We start from the raw sequence: 16,651 nt of genomic DNA on the forward strand, positions 1-16,651 counted from the left end.
TGCGTGATCGGCCACACGAACCTTCTCCGCCGCGCGACACAATGCGGCGGACATCTGATTATATTATTCGCATATCGGATGTCTCATTGCGTGCCCTGGGCTCCTCCTGCACGTTCAAAACGCTCGCGGTGTTGGCACGGCCGTAACCCAAAGGGCGAGCTAAGCCACGGCCGCCGGCGTGCCCACGCCCCACGCCGGCGGCCTCCTTGCGATGGTACCACCACCCACCACCCTCCCCACCACCACCACCCTCCCCACCACCACCACCCTCCCCACCACCACCACCACCCTCCCCACGTCCCCCAAACCGAACAGCCCTCACGTCGCGCGCCCACCAAGATCCGCGGGCGGAGAGTCGCGCGACATTTGAGTCTGCGACGCGGTGCCAAAGCGCACTCTTCTACGAAATAAAACCAATCGATAAATATATGCAGGGCTTGCCATCCTCCCACCACCGCATCCCCCCCTCCACCGCCGCCCATTGATCTGTATGCATCGGCGAGCGAGGTGCAGTCGATTTGGCTGGCTGGCTGGCTGGCGCGCACGCTAAACGGGGTTCTCGTGTTTGTCACGAGGGTGGCACGGGGAGCGAGGGCCTCCCCCACGCTCGACCATGACCGAGGGGGCAGCCGCTTGCTTTGTAGAACATCTCTACGAATGCTTCGCCGTTCCCGCTTGGTGAACGAAGTCACCCGGGAGAGGTTTTTTTGTATCGACTTTAGATGCTCATGGATGATGACGACGACGATGATGATGACGATGCCCAAGAGAATCGGACTGATTATGTGTGATGACACTGATATTCTTAACGCATAACTTGTCTCTTAACAAATATACACGAGGATATTTTTTGTTATCTTATGTGCATTCATATCGATATGTCCAATCTGAAAATGAAGTTTGCCATCCCACACCCACCCTAACACACCTAGTTTGATCATTTGCTCGCCTCAAATTAGTTGTTCTGATGAAACTCTTGAAATGATGGGTGAAGATCTAACAATGCTCAAAGTTCGATGACAATGACCTTTTGCACCGATGTAGATAATGTATGCAGGAAATTAAGCCTGATGGTCCAAACTCTGGCGAAGTAATTTACCATCGAGGATGGTCACTGTCGACAAACAGTGACTGCTTAAATACTGACGGCAGCAAGTTTGAGCAGAGAGGCTTGCAAAGAGAATTCACGCTGTCAAGTTCCGCGCAGTGTGGTGCCTGCTATGGAAAATTAAATTTGAAATTAAATCTGAAACACTGCGTGCAGCAAAGGTAATTTGCTCTAACGTAACATTGGAGCAAATACCAAACCTTTTAAAGAAAGTCATATAAGGCTCGTGAAAATCATGGAACTGTAATTTACTTGAACATTTTTAAGATTTTTTAAAAAGAGGGGAATTTGAAATGTGATGACAGCATTAATATCTCATGCATCGTGCCTCAACGTGTGACCATTCATAGCTTCTCCCAAGAAGCCCGTTCCCCTTTTTGGGAAGTACATTTTAGGGTTACGTGTAAGATGATCGTAATATGTACTTTCTTTTACCACATTCAATTCTAATTATCTTACTCTCTCACCCTGGACACGACGAATGTGATTACCGATTCCGCACAACAACAGACTTTACATCCCTTCACAATCAACAGAGGGAACCCATTTTAAAAAAGAAACAAACACACCCCTCCCCCCCACCAATAAATACAAAAAAACACATTGCGAAGCGAAGGCGAGAGGGCACTGGTCACCCCAAGATATCGAGATAAACGGGGGACATCTTGGCCAAGCTCTCGAGACGAGCCAAGATGTCCTTGATGCCCAGGCGGTGCTGGGGCTCCCGGTGCCAACAACCCAACATCAGCTCGTACACCTCCATGGGACAGCTGCGTGGCCGCTCCAGAACGCGGCCCTGGCAGATGCAGTCGATGACCTGTGTGGCGCGCGGGGAGAGATGCGCGCACAGCACAGCGCACCTCCGATTAGCACAGTTGGCTACGTACGGTGCGAAAGAAGTTCAACATACAATACATGAGACTATCCTGGTCTCTTGAGCTCTCATCTGATGAAACTAATTAAAATTGACGAAGTGAGAAAACTTTTAGGCGTTATCTCTGTACGTCCGCAGGATGGGGAGCGGGAGGACCCAAATTCTTGTAATTTGATAACGAGTTTCTTTAGAACTGCTTTTTGTGTTTATTTTGTTGTCCTCCTGCATCCTCGATTAGCGCGGTTGGCTACGTACGGTGTGAAAGAAGTTCACCATACATACATAATTGTGATCCAATACGAATGCATTTTTAGAAGGTTGTGTCTCTGTTAGAGATATACCCGATTGAAAACCGGCCAACTTGATGAAGGTGTTGACAAAACCTTGGATACGCAAATCAGAGTAAAAAGAACTGTTGTATTTTCAAATACAAAAGCACGAATTTTTTTCCCTGCCAGCTCGCCATCAGATTCCATGCCGTAGATGAAATACTTCCAAGCACAAACGCGTTTGCGTGATTTATCCAAACTCGTTTTGACTCGACCAGTGGCCACTGCCTTGACCAGCAGGGGCAGAGGCTTTGATGTGTTTTGTTATGTTAACCACAAAGCCACCTTCAGGTCACTCCATTACAAACGTATCCCACCGCACACGACACATTACAATAATTGCAATGCAATACTCGAACAATTTCGACCAAGACATTTGAACAGCGTGGAAGAGTAGGCCAAAAAAACCTCGTAGAGGAGCTCTCCACCCTCTAGCAGAGGCCCTTCTTCCAACGGAGGCGTGGGCCAGAAATTACAGAGCTGCGCCTTTTCCATTTTTGCCCTTTGACGATGACAGTAGCTCAGTGCGTACGTTCTCTTGACTAGCCCCTTCATTTTCCAGTTGGCGATGAGACGGCTGTCTGCGAAGCTGCCCTCTGCCTTCGGGTGTCACCTGGAACGCTGATCAAACGCTGAATCAGCCCCATTGATCCGAGCATCGGAAAGGCTGGATTAGACAGGCCTGATGCAAGCGGGTCAGAGGCCCAGGGTGGGCTTGACGGGGATGGCTCGCTCAGCAATACGGACACGCTGCAATCGTTGCTCCAAGCTTTCAGTCTTAATCAAAAGACCTGTGCCATTTTTGTCTACAATTTCGGAGATTTTATGGATTCTCTCCGTCACTGCACAATATGTAATGGCAACGACAGCAGATATTGAAAAAATGCTTCTTTTCCAGGTATTGGCAGCATTAAAAGTGATTTTTCATGAAGTGTTGTTGGTGTAAGAGTCTTAGGGCTGTGCACAATTGTGTTTGATTACAGCTAAAATGGAGCTATTGTAACAACTTGAATGCGAGATCATGAAGTAATATGCCTTGCTGGACCAATATGGACTAATGAGCATATCAAATGTATCATGCAGTTACTCTAATAACTGGGTATATTGCTATTTAATGCAAACGTGATTGCCAATTAAGGCACAGTTTTTTCACACGCATATTTAAAATATCAAGAAGCTGTATGTAAACTCATGGGCAATGCAGCGGTGCAGTGGTTAGCACACTATGGCGGCTAACATACGTAGCGAGTGAGATCTGAGCCTGTCCTGGTCTCACCCGACCCGCATTGACTAGCATGGTGAAGTATGGTCAAACATACCTACGACCGAAAAGAATTGGGAAGCTGTTATCCAGCAGTGGTTTGAAAAAGCGCTGTAAATTACGACCATTATTCCGTCTAGAAAAATCTCCCTGCCAATGAACGCATTCTGTACCGGTCAAAACATTTAGTTTCCCTTTTGCATCTCAGGTTATTGTGTTTACATGACGTCATGACATCTCCATGATAAGCAATAAGGCAGCGTAAAGAATACCCAGCGCAGGGCATCTTGACAAAAGCTCTGATGCTCTAAAAGCATGTGGAGCCAATTCAGTGTAAAGTGTCAAACAGAGATGAGGCAGCTTCATTATTTATGACATTTGGCTACCGTTTTTCCTCCGCGTCGCCTTGGCATGAATTCCCCTGCACCATGTGGAGTTTTTAGACTCCTGCAAATGCATCAAGAGGACCCAGGGTCTGGTTACCATCACTCTGTCGGTCGTTTTAAGAGAAGCCGGCACTTTTGCTGATGGATTAAGGAAGCCCAAATTCTAGATGTTGTGGTCGAACTACTGGACCAGTAACAGCTGATTTTCCAAGGCTTAAATAGCTCAGGACAAATAAGACGAAGACTGCCATGTAGCCTCAACATACTTTTGGGACAAGTGCTGTTAGCGAGCACCTATGAAGGCCGGCACGGCACACGAGGGGGTGGGTGGCCAACACAACACCCGGCCACATTTGTCTCCCGAGTGGCAATATTTACACACTGCACCAGGCACTCATTTGAGGCTGAGTCGACCTAGGGGAGGTCCATGACCCGTTCAGAAAGTCGCCACTGATGTCGGCCATAAGCGGGAATCGAACCCGGGTCGCTGGATTCGTAGTGCAAGCGCGCTAACCAACACACTTCCACTCACTACACACACACACCAATAGGCTATGACCAAATCACCTGTAATCTGCCTGATTCTATCCTGAATTTGACAGCTCAGCAAACTTGAGCCTGGATAGTTCTCGGATGGGCAACCGCTATGCGTGAAACAGGTGCTGTTGGCTGCTGCAGGGCTAGGATGTCAGCAGATGGCAGTGCAGCAAACTCCACTGTTGTACTCTACTGTGCTCTGATGTCTACGCTCCCCACCTTCACCAACCGGCCGCGATGAAGTGTGGTGAAGCACTGGTGAAAACCCCCCAACGACTCAGGCGGCCGTGGGGTGGCCCTCATCCAGCAGCGGACTGGCAGAGAGGCTGCGCGAGGCGCAGTCCGTGCAGAGCGTGCGGGCAGTGAGCGGTGCATAAGCAGGTGGTGGCGAACGATGCACGGGCCACCAAGGGGCGAACGAAATCCCGAGGTGGAATCCCGTCAGCGAGGTGTCAGCCAATGGGCGCATGGCATTGGAAATTTGGACAGGGAATGACTTTTGCATGTGCTTTGTTTTCTTCTTAATTTATTGCTGACTCAAATGCTATTCATATGCGGCTCAAATTATGTTGCAAAAAAAACTAGATATCACGTGCACTGCATTTGAAGGCATGTGCAGGGCTACACGTTTTCATAAATAGGTGGTGCAATGTAAACCTTAGCAATAACATTGGATTGTATGTAACTTTAAAATTATTACATAAGCCTCATGCACACAACAACCCAACAAAACCAATGTCGGCTCCATTGCATAACGATAACATTGATGAATAGCTGCGCGTGATTGTGTTTCCGTAGTGCTGCTTCATGATCCCAAACCAATGCATTCCATGTCATATTTACTGTAGAGCTGCATATCATATCGGCCGCACGTGTTGGCGAATGAACTCTCCAATGTGCACAGTTAATACGGTCCAGCGTTGTGTGTCCGTGCGTGTGACTCGGCAGGCGTGGTGGTGTAGCGCTTAGTGCGTTGCGCGACAACCCGAATTCAATTCCCGCTCAAAGGCCATCACCAGTGACGATTATCTGAACCGGTCATAGGCATCCCCTAGCTTGACTCAGCCTCAAATGAGTACAAGGTGCAGTGTGTAAACATCGCCACTGGAGAGACAAAGGCGGCTGGGGGTGATGTTGGCCACCCACCCTCTCGTGTGCCGTACCAGCCTTCATAGGTGCGCTCACTAACAGCATTCGCCCCAACAATCTGTAAAGATTATACAGGGGATCTTTGTCTGACTCGGGGTGACCTGTCTGTGGACACCAAGGTGACTCGCCCTGCCATGTCTACCGAGAGCCCAGCTCCACTCCCCCGGGGTACGGTGCTCCCACGCGGGTTACGGTAATTATTACCGACTGCTACAAGAATTCCATCCATTACACCAGGAGCCCTTTCTTTCCTGTGACCTCGGCAGGAAAAAATACCGCTTCTTACATTGCTATACCAGATACGAGTCCGAAAAGCCTGATTATTGGGAGAAAAAATTTACGTTCAAATTTATTTTAACACAGGAAAATATTTTTCCCCCTACAATGCCCATAGCTAGACTTGAGTAGATTTAACGAAATACACACAGGTACTGTATATGTGTGACCGTTATCGGATAACGCATTGGGAATTAAAAAAACTAAATTAATAGAAATATATATTTAAAATCTCTTTCTGAGCCTCACAAATTAACATTGCTGCATGGATGTGGGTAGTAGGTACGAGGGTCTTCTCGGGCTGCTCGTGTGGTTATTGGAGCCCTCCCCAGTGTGTTATACGATTTGACAGCATTAGTGGATAGTGATGTTTGACAGGGGTTTATGGAGGGATTGGCCAGAATTTCTGGACATTCATTCCCTTGCAATTAATGACGACAGCACATCTGTGAGAATCACTCTCCCCTCCCCCCTGTAAGTGAGTGTGGGAGGCAAGGGGTCTCGTCCCTGATTGATGTTCTAGAATTTTAATGATCAAGTTATTAGTCATACAAGTCAGACCACAATTACCCTTGCCAATATGAGATAACGGCAATCCCTGTCCCCCTTCTTTATTGCAAGTCTTTGCGTATGCATTTCCTTGGAGGTGCTCTATTATCCTGATCAGAGAGAGTTAAAAATGCACCTGCAGTGCAGGTAACAGACTGCATAATAATCGGGGTTTTAATATTAATCACGTCTCCTTTTGTCAAGTTGTCTCTCTTCAGTAGCGAGGGAGCGCTTTGCTAATGGGTGGCAAATGGTCAAAGGTATCCAGGGTGTTCGTCGAATGATGCAGATGGAAAATCCCACGACTGCCAAGCGAGTCCCTCCAGCTCTACTGCCATAGCCATCAACCTTAATCCACCACACATTTAGAATGCAGCATTTTAAAATATCCTCATTGCCGTATCAACCAATATGGCACTCTGTTTGGTGACATATGGCTACATATTAAAAAGGTAATTATACTGCCCTGCAAATTGCTTGCTTATGTCACTGCTGGCAGATGGGCCGACACTAGAGAAACCTTTCTATTTGATCAACTTTTTTCCACGTTGACCGGACTTATTGGAAGAGGTGGGCATACCCACACTTCACCCCACCACACGCAATCTACTGATCGACTAATTTTAGTGTACGCGTACTTCGCGATGGACAGAGGTGGGGGGAATTTGAGAAAACCCGGCCCATTGTTTTTTTTCAACTGTCATGCCAGGAGATGAGATCGAACTGCCGAGCTCTGGATTGCAAGTGCAGTGTGCTGGATTTGAAGCTTTCGTGACTGCAAGGATTCATACTCTTAGGTTTTTTTCGGTAAAGTCACGTAGGTAAAATATTGTAAAAAAAAAATTACTAAAAGTAATAATAGAAATAAAATAAAATTATAAATCACGACGTTTCGGAGGCAACACAAGTCTCCGTCATCAGGTGGGACCGTCACAGCTAGATTCGCTGTATCAATGATACATGATTTACCTACGTGACTTTACCGAAAAAACCTAGGAGTATGCAGTGTGCTGCTATCCATTACGCCATGGCAGCTCACTTTCTACATATTGTTGCACGCTTAATTGTGCCATTTTGAAAGCTTTAAGTGAAACTTTGGCTAAGGGCGGGCACACCCATCAGAGCATGACTAATACGGCCAAGGCGACGTTACGTTTTCCACGTGTGTGCTGGCTGCACTCTACTTTGGCCGTGTCCTGCATTGTTGTGTTGTCTGTTTGTGTTGGAAAATGACGTGTTCTCAGCTTTAAATTGTAAGTTGAATTTCGTTCGCACCGTACGTAGCCAACCGTGCTAATCGGAGGTTCGGGGGAAAGACAACAAGCAACAGCAACAACAAAAACTTCCTCCCTACTGTACATATTTAAAAATTGTAGTTTATAGCTCTCGGCTTCTGGTTATATAAATGTGTCCCATGACAATACGGAGTGGAGCCGCGGGCGCGGTGGCTTGCGCGCTGCGGGATGAACTCGGCGACCTGAGCTCTAATTCCGGCCACAGCTGACACCAGTGGCGGGCTGGAGGGTGCCAGGTGGCCCCGCGGTAAATCGCTGTCACATATTGCTGGCTGCTGAAGCTGCTTGAAGGGGGGGGGGATCTGCCAGGGACATCTCGGATGGATTAGCACAATTAAAGTCTCTGCAATTAATTTTTGAAGAGTTGTTATTTTGTAATTTGTTCGTGGCGTACACAAGAACAATTATCACCTTTTAACGGCCGTGTCTGTCTCCCATGGGACGAATCTAAGACCGTGGCCACCTGGCCTGAGTTCCATTAGGCGCTCTGGTCCAGATTGCCGATGACGATGATGACGATGATGATAACGACATAGATGCTGATGATTATAATCGTGGCAATGAAGGCGCTGTGCTTGTACAGCCCTTTTGACTATTCACTGCTGGATGAGGGTTTTATCACTTTCTGTGGTCATGGGGGGTTATTTGACCATACTTCACCTACGCTGGTCAGTACGGGCTGGTGAAGGCGGGCAACAGCATTGCTTTATTCTTTCGAACTGCTTTTTGTGTTTAGTGTTGTGTCCTTCCCCCGCACCTCCGATTAACTTGGTTGGCTATGTACGGTGCGAAAGAAGTTCAGCATACATCCGCATGTATAGAACATTATATTATAACAGCATTATGGCAGGGTAGTCGTGTGTGTGTTATGTAAACACGTCCGTATGGGTAATTACAAAACTCGTCACAATGCACAATGTTTCACATTGTATGTACTCTATACTATAATGTAGTCTGAATGCAGAACTAACTATACTGCCAAAGATTCATTTAGGGATTTGGCCAAACATTGTAACACACCCCCTCCTGAAAAAACATTGGTTTAAGTCGCAGTGAGTTCAACATACATACATATACATACAATGGATGTTACTGCCACTGCCCTTTGCTGCCGACAACATAGCCAATGGCTAATTTAGCACCGTAATGAAGGTGTTATGACAATAATGAGGAAAGAATGATGGTTGTGGCAGCAGTCCATTCGGCCTTTCTTTCATCTGGAGTTCATACAATAGGTATGTGGGACGTTAACAGTTGTTGTCCTGTTTATAAATTCACCCCTGCCAGCGGAAGTGGAATTTCCAGCACTATTAACGTTGAGATTAAACCTGACACGTGCTTGATTGTGCAACACAATACTGTGACGGTATACGTGTAAAATAACCAAGTTGCGAATACATTGCGTAGTTTAGAAAATGTAAGAATATATTTCGAAATATTGTATCGCATATATCATCGACACCACTTTGTCAAAGGAAATTATACCAGGTTGACATTTCAGATAAGAATGGTCATTAACTGAAAATTAAGTATGTTTTATATATGTATTCTGATCATATTCGAGGTGGTCTTTTTTTATCTAAGAAATATATATTTTGACCAATGTTATTCCAATCGTGCGATGGTGCCACGTCATACGATGAAGTAATTTCCATTTTGAGCAGAGCATCATCCTGTCAGGGAATGGCTTTGGATGATGACATCAATGGACTTCTGTACTTGTGTAGCCCCTTCATTAGACCTCTTTATTCACACGAGAGACACACCTTTTAATGTCTTGCAGAGTGTCACGTGTGGATTAAACAGATGTTTTTAAGCCTCAGAGCAGGGATAAGCCAAATTAAGTGAAAAGCAATTTTATGCAGTTTTACTTTTTGTGAAGTCAGTGGTAACCAGGTTGATACTCCGTCCACTCACTACACTTGAGAACCCAGTTTAATTGTGGGGAGTTGCCCAGATTTGCTCCAGGCCCTTAGTGATCCTGGATTGGTATTCTGACCTTTGAGCCACCCAGCCACCTTCAGGGTGATGAAACAATAATTTTTTTTAAGAATGTTATTATTTTTTGTTGTTGTTCAATCAATGGTGAGCACATTGCACTACACATCTAGCCACTTGAGTTCAATTCCTGACCGCAGCTAATAATAGTGGCGAGAAATATCTGAACTAACCCGCACTGACGAACGTGGTCGCATAGGGTCATGAAACTGCCGCGACCTGCATGGTGAGGGGAGGCCTTCACCCAGCAGTAGATTAAAAAAGGCCTGTAAATTACAGTCAAACTCCGTTTATCCAGGATAAACATGGGAGACAGGAGCTCCGGTTCCAAATATCTGGAGTCCCAACTGGATAATTGGAAAAAATTGCCGAATATCTCTGTTCATTCCGTGGCCCCTGACCCTGGATATTTGGAAGAGCCCTGCCTACGCGTGACACGTGACAAAACGTCACTGAATGGGGCATGGACCAGCAGGCAAAGGCGTGGGGACACCTCGAGGGCTTTCTGTGACGAAGATTTACAATCACGGGAGGAGGTCGCCATCATCATCAGGCGCTTGCCCCTCAGGCACCAGACCTACGGGGTATCGCCTACCATGAGATGGGTAGGTATGGGAAGGGGGCTTGCTTGCTTTTGTGTTCGGAGAGACGCCCCAGGGCTAACACTTCAACAATGCAGTGCAGAAAGCACCGCATCGACATTTGCACCCTGACTTGATTTGGTGTTCACCCACTTTACTCTGGATAACGACGGATATTTGGAATTATTTGCCAAATAACCTCCGTTAACCGTGGTCTGGACCTCGGATACATTTATGGCCACATCCCCCAAATATTTGGAAGAGAGAACCGGGTTTTGCTGGCCCCGGATAAACTAATTCACGCATAATCAGTTTAACTATACTCTAGTGTTGTGTGTTTGTTATAGCTGTATTCCCACGTGTCCAATATGAAAACTATTTTGTATTTTAAACGAGTCATGTTTACTTGAAATGGAAATGATCACCTCGGAAAGTAACTGGAAATTAAACTGAGGGAAGTTGCGACAAATTACCTTCAGTTAGAGCAAACTTTTTGCAATATTTCAACCCAACATTTAAAGAGCCATTACGTACAAAAAAATAAACGTGATTATTTTTTATTATTTTTATATCTACGTGGCTTGACCGAAAGACCCAAAGAATATAACACACATACAGTATGTTCCAACAACATGTTTGCTTAATCGTTATTTTTATAATAGTGCTGATGACCAAATCACCTGTAATGCGTCCGATCTCAGAGGCTAAGCCAGCTTGAGCACGCATAGTGTTTGGATGGGCGACCACCATGCATACAAAATTACGTGTCAGGCTGCCGCAGGACTAAAATGCAATAAAATCCATCGTTGTACTGTACTTCTATGCTCCCACGTCTATACTCCATGCCTTCGACATCCAGTAACGACCAGCATTGGTGAAGTAGGATCAAAGAACCGCCACGGCCTGCATGGCGCGGTGGGACAGTCCCATTTGCAAGAGTGACCGCAGAGACGAATTTGCTGCGAGAGTGGTGACGGTTGTGGGAAGTCTTCTTGGTTCTTTCGGTAAAGTCACGTAGAAGGGAAATAATAAAATAATAAAAAAAATAATAAAATAATTCTCGCGACGTTTCGGCTGCTTGCGTTGTGGCCGAAACGTCGTGAGAATGATTTGATTATGTTTTATTTTTATTATTTTATTATTTCCCTTCTACGTGACTTCACCGAAAGAACCAAGAAGATGAATCCCTGCAGTCACGAAAGGTTGTGGGAATGTTACAGTGGCGCAGATACGCGCAGGCCGGTCGGCCGGCGAGCTCACCTCCGTGTTGGAGAGCTGGTACCAGGGCTGCTTGCCGTAGGTGAAGATCTCCCACAGCACGACGCCCAGGCTCCACACGTCGCTGTCCGCCGTGAACTTGCGGTACATGATGCTCTCTGGGGGCATCCAGCGGATGGGCAGCATCGTGTGGCCGCCCACCTGCGCATCCCACGAACGGCGCAAGGTGTTCGGATTCACGTTGACCGACGATCGTCCGAATAAGTTTGCCACCTGTCCTGGTTTTCCCCACGATCATCCTCTCGTTGGAGGTAGCTTTCCTGGGAAATCTGTAAGTCTTCACTGGACATTAAACATGAAGTCAGTGTTTGTCGGTCGCATGTAGGTAGTTATCCCCTCTTCTGGGATTGTGAAATATCCGATAACATGTCCTGCTTTTGGAACCTGAGAGGTGGCAACCCTAACCCAGAATTTGACTTGTGAAGACCCAGGTGTGTTTTGGCATCATAGAAAAGGCTGGCGCGGTGAGGACTGCGTGTGGCGCGAAGCAGAGGCGGGGAATGCGAGTGGGCAATGACAGAGCAGCGAACATCAGACAAGTAATGAAATGCTGAGATGCAGCCAAGAGCGCCACCAGATACACCACTGATTCATATTCACAAGTTAACATGCAGAAAAGACAAAGTTGCCCTGTATCACTGTATAGACCACAGAGGCAAATGCTGTTAGCAAGCGCCTATTAGGTGCGGGCATGGCACACAAGGGGATTGTGGTGCGGTGAACACCGCGCCCGGAAATTTTTGTCTCCCCCAGTGCTGATGTTCACACGCTGCACAGGTGAAGTCGGCCTAGGGGAGGCCGAGGACAAAGATTGTTGCCACGCTCGAGAACTGAACTGACGTTGTTACTGATCTCCTCGCGCAGCGTGTGAACCACAGTACAACCAACCGCCCCCCACACGAATACGCACAGAGACAAATGCATGGCACAAACACGGGCTTCGCTGTAATGTGCGTGGCCTCGGTCCTGTGAATCAGGTGTTCTACAACACAAACGTTTACAATGAGACTCGATAACTTTTTGACAACACGTGCGTGGGTTGTAAGGCGCGAGCAGTGGAGAGTGCAGAGACTGTGACTCATGTGATGAGTCACAGAGTGAAGGGGAAGGCATCACGAGGTCAAGTGCGAGGAATTGCCGATGATCATTGGCGTGAGACGTGACTTAATAGTGCGCTCATTGCTCCGTAATGCGGTGCGCTCCAGTGCTCCCTGCGGTGTTACGGCAGATGTATGAAGCGGTTTAGCAGCGATGGGTCCTGCGGTGTGCGATGCGTGTTGGGATAGTGGCACCACTGGGTTCTTTTGTGCGCGTGATTTATGAAGTGTTTTAACGCCTATGGGTTCTGTGGTGGCTGACGCGTAATAAAGTGATTGAGCGTCAGTGTGGTTCGAGTGGTGTGAGGTGGCCGAGTGCCAAAACCAACGGTCGCATTTTTATTTTTTTCACAGCGGCCACTGTGGCCGAGATGCAGCAGCTTGTCTTGACTGCACGCAGACATTTGGGGCTTGTAAAGAACAACATCAGAAACATTCCAGATGCACTCCATGCAAGACTGTAACTATTACCGTCAACGTGATTCGTGCAAAAGCGTACAGCTTGGCTGAGTGGTGCCATGGGACAGTATTTGATGTACATTTCGAAAGTTGGTAATTCAAATCCTGGTTTAGGTCAACTCAGTCGAATATTCCTCTGGGGTTATACTTTTTTAAATATTTTTATAAGATTAACTTTTTTCGTTTACCTAATCCATACTGGTATTATTATTGGCACTAATCATTATCATAATCATCATAAGCTTGCGGGTTTAATTTTTGGAGATCTTCTGCCGCGTAGATGGAGCAAGTAAATCGGCTCGCGCGCCGAATCCCGACGGATATCTGCATCACCCAGCAGTGGAGAGACGCATCGAGGCGCTGTTGATAGGTGATGCTCACGGAGAACATTTAAACCGTAAACAATGGCACTTCCTACGAAAGTCACATATATTATTTTATTATGTAATATTTTTATTATTTTATTATTTCCATTCTACGTGACTTTCCCGAAAGAACCAAGAAGATGAACCCCTGCAGTCACGAAAGCTTTAAATGGAAATTTAAAGTCACTCCACTTGTTGCTGACGATGCAGGAGGAATAGATGAAGGATGAATAACAGTCGCGAGCAATGCGGGGTGAGCGAGCCCACGTGGCCGCGAGCGAGCCGCACGCCACTGGCGCCGAGCAGGGGCGACGGCGCGGCCTCGTGCTCGCTGCTGCTGCTGCTGCTGCGTCAGATCAGAGGTCGCAAACGGGTTTTGATTCCTTACCCGTACCCGTACCCGGCCGCATCAGGGTCGCAAAACGGGTACGGGTACCCGTTCCCTACCCGTACCCTACCCGAAATAAGTGACAAACGGTGACTCACCAGTGACTCACGGCCTACCCGTACCCGGCAGCACCAGGGTCGCAAACGGGTACCCATACCCGTACCTGGCCTGCTACGGGTAGCCGGGTATCGGGTAACCCGGTTGCGACCTCTGTGCTGCGTTGGCTGCCTCCACGTGCGAGCGTGGGGGACAGCCAGCACCGCACGCAGAGCGCCGTGGGAAGAGCAGCAGCATCAGCAGGGGGGCAATGCTGCGGAGTGGCGTGGAAGGTTGGCGCGCCGCGCCACGAAATCCGGCCACCAGGGTTCCATTCCCGCTCATGGCCACCAACCAGTGGAGATTATATTCTTAGGTTTTTTCGGTAAAGTCACGTAGGTAAAAAAATAATATTAAAAGTAAAAGAAAAGAAAAATCGTCACAGCACGATAGCTGTATCACTTGATACAGCTATCGTGCTGTGACGGTTCCACCTGAAGACGGAAGTTTGTGTTGCCTCCAAAACGTCGTGATTTTTATTTTATTTTTATTTAACTTTTATGAATTTAAATATTTTTTTACCTACGTGACTTTACCGAAAAAACCTAAGAATATTAATCCTCGCAGTCACGAAAGCTTCAAAACTAGAATCAGTGGCGATTAATTTCACCGGTCCTGGGACTCCCCTAGGTTGACTTGACCTCAAATGAGTACCTGGCGCGGTGTGTAAACATCGCCACCGGGGAGACAAAGGCGGCCGGACGTAGTTGTTGGTCACCCACCCCTTCATGTGCCGTTGCCGCCCTTCAGAGGTGCTACTCGCTAACAGCACTTGCCCCAAGAGTATGTTAAGGCTATACGGGGGATCTTTGTATTTGTTGTTGGAACGGTGGCGATGGGCGAGGAATTTGCAAATAACGGCGCAACAACATCCGTCCGCAAACCCCAACGAGGCCTCTCTCGTTTGAACAATTCACCGCGTTCTTCATGAACGCTCTCTCATCAAAACGAATGCATGTTCGGTTGAAAGTTGGGGCAATGGTCCTTTATTCATAGAAGGGCTGACTGTCTCGCTGGATATTTCACTTAAAACGATGGTGCTCCATCAAAACTTGGCACGTTTTAAAAACGTTTACGAATGAACACTTGTTTTCTTGTTGTCATGAGCAGGTTTCTCTTAGGAGATGCTGCTAATTAATCAAATTAACCTTTAGAAAAGTCAAATTACATGGGCAGACTGCATATACATTGAAATGATCGAGCGTGAATGTAGAACTGCAAGTTCCTGGGGCCGGGCCCGTCAAGATGTTAAATCAGCTGCTTCCGCGCAAAGTTCGACGTCACTGCACATCATCGGCTGCGAAACGAACCAATCGGTCTTCAAAATTCCGTGAGATTTACCAGTTTATGACGTTTATAAAGGCTGAACAATTTTTCCTTTTTTTGTTCAAGTTCCATGTAGCTGAGCGTTTGCTGCACAGTTTTTTTTCTTTCCGCGAAACAAAATGTACTTCAGCGAGGAAAAACAAAAACCTATCTCGAGTGTCTGTTGGGAAACTCACCAACTTTGTGCGGAGCACCGCGGGTCATGCGATGAAACCGCCTGACATTGCAGGTAGTTGTTAGAGATTGAGTGCTCTGAAGAAGACCCACTGGCCAGCAATTAGGAGCAGAGACTGATATGGATATTCATAACGGCTGAATTTGTTGCAATCTGATGGGTGAAGCAATGCGAGTGCAGGTTGCATGGAGCGATGCATTATACAAATGTCACACACCCATGGAGCAGGTCAAGAATGTCATATTTCAATCGTTATCAGTGGACGTTTCGTGTCTTTTATGTTATGCACATTGAAAATCGCATCACTTCAATGCATCTCCATGCCTTCTCCGTAAACATACTAATTTTGTGTTGTTTGTTCAGATATAGGTTAGAAAAAAAATCACATTTTTTTCGTGAAATGAGTTAATGTGGAAGAAGGCTTTGGCTAATTAAAAATTTACCAGTTTACTCAGACTCACACAGCTGCCTATGAGACTCACTTCTCTCCATTTCTTGGCCGTCAAATATTAATGAAGCCCATCTCTGAGAAGGCCTTGAGAGCGTACCGTGGAAAATGGTTTCCTGCTGCTTCATTATTAATGAGGGCGGCCGAGCGCTGTGCCTTACATGACTGTCTGACCCTTAAAAACGCACAGGACCAGGATGATCCATATTGTGCATGTTGCATGAAAAAAAATCTACTCTGTATCACATTACAACCACAAAAGGGGTGGTCAGGTTGAAAGACGGCTCTGAAATGATTCTCTAATTCATGGCAAAACTTCACTAGAACTGAACTTTAGTTAGTTTTTTTTTATCATGGTATTATTAAACCTATACAAAGGCCTTATTTTAGCTTGCATGAAACATGACTTTTATTAAAAAGGTAGTTTTTTTAAACATATGGTTTAGGTCTGTTTGTGTTTCAAAAATTTTTGATTTATGCTTGAAAGAGTCACTGAAATGCAACTACCTCTTTTAATGGGGACATCCAGCTAACATTTACAGAGGGGGAATTGATTTTGTTTGAATACAGCAGGTATGGGGGTGGGGGGATGTTGCCACCACAGGAACTGTAAGTGGATAATATTGCACATTTTGTAATGCGAGATTTGTTTTTTTTTCCTTCTGGATATTCCATC

At 46.6% G+C, this 16,651-nt stretch overlaps 1 protein-coding gene across 4 annotated transcripts in view; it reads right to left on the minus strand.

The window, feature by feature from the left end:
* Window positions 1-318: 318 nt before the first annotated feature.
* NTRK2 (neurotrophic receptor tyrosine kinase 2) overlaps window positions 319-16,651 on the minus strand; it is a 71,427-nt gene continuing 55,094 nt past the window's right edge. For all 4 annotated transcript variants that reach the window (XM_061553714.1, XM_061553715.1, XM_061553713.1 and 1 more), the window contains 2 exons: window positions 11,604-11,762; window positions 319-1,925 (listed from right to left, as the gene is read on the minus strand). In XM_061553714.1, the coding sequence (XP_061409698.1) occupies window positions 1,740-1,925; window positions 11,604-11,762 (345 nt within the window). In that variant the 3' untranslated portion in view covers window positions 319-1,739. The remainder of the gene's footprint in view (window positions 1,926-11,603; window positions 11,763-16,651) is intronic.

Source organism: Lethenteron reissneri, chromosome 18, assembly GCF_015708825.2.
Source record: "Lethenteron reissneri isolate LAM-NWPU_2019-01 chromosome 18, ASM1570882v1, whole genome shotgun sequence".
NCBI classification, from domain to species: domain Eukaryota; kingdom Metazoa; phylum Chordata; class Hyperoartia; order Petromyzontiformes; family Petromyzontidae; genus Lethenteron; species Lethenteron reissneri.